The sequence below is a fragment of the Homarus americanus genome, unplaced genomic scaffold (genome assembly GCF_018991925.1).
Source record: "Homarus americanus isolate GMGI-L3 unplaced genomic scaffold, GMGI_Hamer_2.0 scaffold367, whole genome shotgun sequence".
Taxonomy (NCBI): domain Eukaryota; kingdom Metazoa; phylum Arthropoda; class Malacostraca; order Decapoda; family Nephropidae; genus Homarus; species Homarus americanus.
Window position 1 is genome coordinate 6,467,382 of NW_024743709.1, and position 6,850 is coordinate 6,474,231.

General features: G+C 41.5%; 1 protein-coding gene across 2 annotated transcripts; it reads right to left on the reverse strand.

Moving 5' to 3' along the window:
- Positions 1-337: 337 nt before the first annotated feature.
- On the reverse strand, positions 338-6,437 carry LOC121877483 (neuroparsin-A-like). 2 transcript variants are annotated; one of them, XR_006091005.1, is made up of 5 exons: positions 6,260-6,437; positions 5,100-5,194; positions 3,253-3,358; positions 2,496-2,840; positions 338-2,448 (listed from the first exon to the last, which is right to left on the reverse strand). XR_006091005.1 is itself a non-coding variant. In XM_042383263.1 (4 exons), exons 2-4 carry the CDS (start codon positions 5,162-5,164, stop codon positions 2,700-2,702), a joined length of 312 nt encoding a protein of 103 aa, XP_042239197.1. In that variant the 5' UTR covers positions 5,165-5,194; positions 6,260-6,437; the 3' UTR covers positions 338-2,699. The 2 variants fall into 2 exon arrangements, 1 of the variants encoding a protein (XP_042239197.1); XM_042383263.1 differs by having other exon boundaries at positions 338-2,840.
- Between the last annotated feature and the right edge of the window lie 413 nt (positions 6,438-6,850).

Sequence of the window (6,850 nt, forward strand, 5' to 3'; positions counted from 1 at the left end):
AACTATTTACGTCGGTTACTTTCCGTGTCGTTTTCCTGTTACATTTTGAATCAAATCATATGAATAACTTTGAAAATGCAATAGCTTTAACCTATTAATTCTCAAGATGAAGCTTTAACCTATTTATTGTCAAGTTGGTGATAATGAGACTAAAACAGTACAATATATACATGATAAAAACCTAACATAGCTGATATTTCTATAAAAATAAGACTTCTTGACTCCTTCAACTAACAAAGTGAATAAAAATCTTCCCTCCATATTTTCTTCTTGAATAAGCATTGTTTTCTTTTCTTCTTTACATTAATATTTGTGGTAATAAAATGATAAACAAAAGTGTTATGAATATGTGCCTTTATTGTGTTCAAACCCAGTTGAATTACATCATTGGGACAAGGCAGGTGCGGCGCATCAGGTACGTGGTGAGTGTTGTCTCAAGGTTCATCAACTACAGGTAACCTCAGTGAATCCTCCATATAACGGACTTATATCTCCAGATGGGGGTGTTTCACATCTAACGGACCCTTGATATAACAGACTTTCCATCTCTATTCAGTTTGTTAGATGGAGGATTCGCATCTAACGAAACCTAATTATAACGGAATTTTCTCTCAATATAGTCCGTTAAATAGAGGTTTCACTGTATATCAAACCCAGGTAGAGATTGATTGATCCCAGGTGACCAGTTGATTAACCTAACCTGAGTGGTCCCAGTACAGGTGGTCCCAGTAGAGGTGGTCCCAGTAGAGGTGGTCCCAGTACAGGTGGTCCCAGTACAGGTGGTCCCAGTACAGGTGGTCCCAGTAGAGGTGGTCCCAGTAGAGGTGGTCCCAGTAGAGGTGGTCCCAGTAGAGGTGGTCCCAGTACAGGTGGTCCCAGTAGAGGTGGTCCCAGTAGAGGTGGTCCCAGTAGAGGTGGTCCCAGTAGAGGTGGTCCCAGTAGAGGTGGTCCCAGTACAGGTGGTCCCAGTACAGGTGGTCCCAGTACAGGTGGTTGTAGATGATTCTTCAATTAAAATACAGAAGGTTGATGACTGGTAGTTGATGACCTCAGATAAATATGGTTGACCTCAGGTAGTTCATAACCCCGGGTAGGATGACTTCAGGAGAGTTGATGACCCCAGGTAAGATGACTTCAGGAAACTTGACCTGGGTATGTTGACTTCAGGGAAGGTGATGACTTAAGAGAACTTGACCCGGGTATGTCGACCTCAGGAAAGTTGATGACTTCAGGAGAAACTTGACCTGGATATGTTGACTTCAGGAGAAACTTGACCTGGGTATGTTAACTTCAGGAGAAACTTGACCTGGGTATGTTAACTTCAGGAGAAACTTGACCTGGGTATGTTAACTTCAGGAGAAACTTGACCTGGGTATGTTAACTTCAGGAGAAACTTGACCTGGGTATGTTAACTTCAGGAGAAACTTGACCTGGGTATATTAACTTCAGGAGAAACTTGACCTGAATATACTGACAAAAGCAGCTGGTGGCCCCAAACACACACAAGGTTAACCCAAAATAAACATAACCCTGGCTGTCCATACTAAACAAAAGTACTTACATTTACTCATAACCTGTATAATAAAAGTATAAACTAAACGTAAACTTATTTTTGAGGATTGCACAACAGTACCTGAAGGCCTTAAGTATGTGGTAGTATCCGACATGTCATTAAGTCAGATGTATACAATAAATAACTCGAAACTGTTCATATTATTAGTTGATAAATTACCTTAACAGAGTGTGGGTATCAAAGCCGTATAGTTGAGTCAGAAGGACCAGTCACAAAATATGGAAATGTTTACAAGTTGAGGATGCACCACCCTGTTGGAGACTTGTATTAGTGGATGGAAGTGCACAGTGAAGAAATACCGGATGACAGTATGAGGGAAAGGGTTAATTAATGCGTCAATAGTGTAATTGTTTTGCTATTAATTATGGCTTTAAGACTAATTATACTTTACTTATATCAACAATTGCATTGTAAGTGAACTGTTACGTCCCCTGGGTATATATAGATGGAGGTGCAGTTATTATACCTTGGCTAAATACCTCCTAATAATAAGATTTGTACTCAATTATCACAAGCGCATATATGCAACAGGATATAGCATATTTAGCAGATATAAAAACCTATATAAAAGAGCACGAAATCTGACCAGACATATCCTATAGGTCTGGCCAGAAAGGTCCTGTGGGCGTAGGGAGACAGGCCCACGATGGACGTGGCCAAACGCGTCCTATGGAGATGGCACTTGTGGAGATGGCCAGAAAGTCCTCTGGAGGTGGAAAGATGTGTTGTATCGACGTGGTCGGAGAAATCCCCTACAGTAAGAACTCTTGCGGTCGCTTTGAAGGATCTCATAGAAGCGTGGGGAAAGTGGCGGCAAAGATTCGGCGTTTTGGTCCTAGTTTGTTCTGAACTTGGTAGAGGCAGGTGGGGAAGACCTGGAGTCAACAGGAACCAGAAGATGATAGCAGGTGGTGGGGAAGACCTGGAGTCAACAGGAACCAGGAGAAGATGACAGCAGGTGGTGGGGAAGAGCTGGAGTCAATAGAAGCGAGGAGAAGATGACAGCAGGTGGTGGGGAAGACCTGGAGTCAACAATATATGCCTGAGTAAGATGGTGGTAAAGGGTGAAGGGTCAAGTGGTAGGTAAAAGGCACCTCGGGGTGTTGGCCAGGGAAGGGTGGGCGCTCTAACAGATTATCGCAGGACTACTTTGCGAGCAAGTACCATCGATAGTGGAGCAGCCGATGCAGGTACCACACAGACAGAAGGTTCCTCCGCCACACTTGCCGTACTCATACCAGTATCCTCCGCAACTCTCTCCGGGTCCCTGTAACGACAATAACAATACCATAGTAAACAAGGTAACAGAGACTAAATGTAACTTATATTACTTAGTTAAGAAAAATACAATAGTATGTTAAGTTTTCCTTTAGCCTAATACTACGACAGAGAGATACAATTGCATCCCAGTTTTATATTAATATAAGCCGAGGTATAGAACAGTTGCAGGTAACGTTGAAGACAGAAGTACTGTAGTTATAGTAAAGGAGGAGGTAAGATAGACTACAATACCGAGCAAAAAGATGGGAGACTTCGTACGGTGTGATACAGCAAAGAGAGGATAATATAAATCTGGAAGAGCTGATAATGCACAAGAAAGTATGTATCGTAAAGGAATAATTAAATGTAGTGAGACATGAAGCAGGAGAGGATGAAGTAGCAGCTGGTACAGTACACACCTTGGCGCAGACTCCGTTGCGGCACCAGTCCCTCACAGTGCCGTACTTGCAGTTGGTAGGAGCTGGACTGTCGTGACTGTCACAGCGCGGTGCTGCAGCAGCTTCCCTGGGGAAAAAAAGAAATATTTTTAGTACAAATATAGAAAATGTCCAACGCGAAGTGCAATGCAAACCTAACAATAATAAAACAGCATAATACCCACATTTGTGGCATGTGGTGGTACAAAGGTAAAAATAGCAATAATAATCGCCTCTTACATAACTCGTGCATTATTTAGTCACCTATTCAGTAATCTTCGAATTCGTAATAAATCAATATCATTACACGTGTTATTATTCAACTGTCGTACAAGCACTAGCTGACCAGTTATGAAGGATGTGGGTAGAGGTGGGTTGTGTCGAAGCGGCTGGATAGAATGGATAGAATATATAATGGAAAGGAATGGTGAACATAAGAACATAAGAAAATAAGGAGTCTGCAATAGGCCGGTTGGCCTGTGCATGGCAGCTCCTGTCGAGAGTTACTACCACTCTCTATCATCCATGAATCTATCTAGCCTCCTTTTGAAACTTTCCAGAGTTCCCGCACTTACTACAAAGTTGCTAAGCTTGTTCCACTCGTCCACCACCCTATTTGTGAACCAGTTCCTTCCTATCTCCCTCCTAAACCTAAACTTATCCAACTTGAATCCGTTGCTCCGAGTCCTATCCTGTCAATGATGGTAGGATGGATGTGTTTATTGTGAGGCAAATCGAAAAAGGTGTGAGGAATAACACTTATCATAGTCGTAAATAAGATGTTGATTGTATTGATATTGAACGTTGGTGATGACGAAAACATATGGGGAGAGAGCGAGAGACAGTGTGTGTGCGTAGTTTAATAACCAAGTAGTGATACTATCTTATTAGCCAGGCAGTAGTTTTATAGCCAGAAAATAATATCTTATAGCCAGACAGTAGTTTTATAGCCAGGAAATAATATCTTATAGCCAGGCAATAGTTTTATAGCCAGGAAATAATATCTTATAGCCAGGCAGTAGTTTTATAGCCAGGAAATAATATCTTATAGCCAGGCAATAGTTTATAGCCAGGAAATAATATCTTATAGCCAGGCAGTAGTTTTATAGCCAGGAAATAATATCTTATAGCCAGGCAGTAGTTTTATAGCCAGGAAATAATATCTTATAGCCAGGCAGTAGTTTTATAGCAAGGAAATAATATCTTATAGCCAGGCAGTAGTTTTATAGCCAGGAAATAATATCTTATAGCCAGGCAGTAGTTTTATAGCCAGGAAATAATATCTTATAGCCAGGCAGTAGTTTTATAGCCAGGAAATAATATCTTATCGCCAGGCAGTAGTTTTATAGCCAGGAAATAATATCTTATCGCCAGGCAGTAGTTTTATAGCCAGGAAATAATATCTCATAGCCAGGCAGTAGTTTTATAGCCAGGAAATAATATCTTATAGCCAGGCAGTAGTTTTATAGCCAGGAAATAATATCTCATAGCCAGGCAGTAGTTTTATAGCCAGGAAATAATATCTTATAACCAGGCAGTAGTTTTATAGCCAAGTAGAAACTATCGGTGATGACGCCTAACTATTACCAAGCATCAAATGTTGTCAAGATAATGTTGCCAGGAAGTGAACCTCTCGCTTCACTAGGCAGGGAGTTGACAGGCAGTAATCAAATATGAGTTGTATAATAGTCATGGCACTGAGAAAGTTGCCTAACAGTAAATATTAACCTCCCATTGTTGGGTTGCCAAGCAGTAAATTGTGAGACAGACCAGAGACCGCACGTGGCCAGTGTGAGTAGATGAGATCACAAGTGTTGCCTAATACTTACTGGAAGAGGAGGACCAGGCAGAAGTAGGTGACGAAGAAGGTGATCAATGTTGTTAGGGTCTTCATGTTGATGTATTGTAGTTGTTGACGGGTTACCTGTAAGAGAAGGAGGAAGTTTAGTGACATTCTTTATGCACAACAGATGTTACTTGTGGACACAAGTTTACATTATAAATAAAATATGATCACAGCTAAATTGTACCTTTGTGTCTGTATGTGTTTTATGCATGTGTAAGTTTGACTGAGCTTAGGTGTACATATATGTGTGAAAATAAGTGTGTAAGTATGTGAATGTATGACTACATATATTTTGTGTGTGTGGGGGGGGGTAAATGTGTGACTGTAGATAAACTACTGTATTTAGTATGTACAGTATGAAGAAATAACTTGTACCTGACCTTCATGGGTGTACACAAGGGGTGACGATCTAACATTACCGCCATCTAAACACCATAACCCGAGTCATTACTAACAATAAAAGTTGATAGTCTTGTTTTAGCTGCTTCAACTGTCAAGAGTTATCAAGCACCGCTAAATAGGTTTTAGTTCAACAACAGACAACTAATAATTCAAGACTAATTACACCTAAATGCCTAAGTAAACTTTATCTATATTATAATGACGACTTAGCCTTGAGTCACCGATAAATGTTTTCCTCGGTGTAGATCACAGAGCAGTTTGTATGACAACATTGGACCATATCACCTTGCTTCCCTGGCGTCTATGACAAACACTTCAAACTTAATGTTAATCAATGGAATCGGAAATCTATAAAAACAAAATTACGCTAATTCCAATTTTTTCCACGAGAATACTTTTTTAATAATTTCATACCTGTAACGTTACGTATTACAATGCAATTAAGAATAAAGTAATGTTACATAAAAAACAGGCATAAATAATTAACTGTCACAGCTGAAAGTCTAGTTTGGTGTGTTTGAGTTTGAATGTGGCGGAGCAGACGAGGGGAAAAGCTTCACCTCGTAAGAAAATGGGAACGAGAAAACGGAGCACCGTAGACTGATCTACTGTACATGCAGGAGTTACTTACTGAGCATAGGAATGAAAAAAAATTATATATATATATATATCTACATAGAAATTTTTGAAATATCTTAAATGAATAACTATGTTGAGACAGTGATGGTGGAAAGGACTCACCTCTGATTTAGTAGTAGTAGTAGTGGTGCAGATGTTGGGCGGCGGTGAGGTGTGTGCAACAGGTGGTCAGGGCACTGGCTTTCTGCAATGGAGATGGTGTATGTAAACCACTGTGGCCGACCTCACAACCTACTCGCACTACTACAAGTGGCTCACTGAGGCTGTCCCACTGCTGAGACGTGCTATATATACGGCCTGTTCACGTGTACAGCGACTGGTCACGCCCTAGCGACCATCCTCGCCCCTGGCACTCTCTGGAACGTTCGCTCTCGGGTGCCATTGGCTGCCACCGACAATGGTGCCCGGTACTCAAGGGCTCCCACCACCCCACTGTCCCTACGTCCCTTAATTCAGGGGCAAGGTCAGGGGGAGGGGGGGGGGGCCCACAGTGACAGCCACTGGTTTCTTGGGACACGGCGACGCCCACGCTAATGGTGAACAAATGGGAGGTGGCTGTAGTTGTTGGCTCCCCTCGCCCTCCTGCTCACACCCAACCATCTCTCTCCACTTCATATAGATACATTCTGTCGGAACATTTCGTAAAAATTCACACGAAAACAGTAGGCGTGTAGGTGTCTGTATTAACAAAGG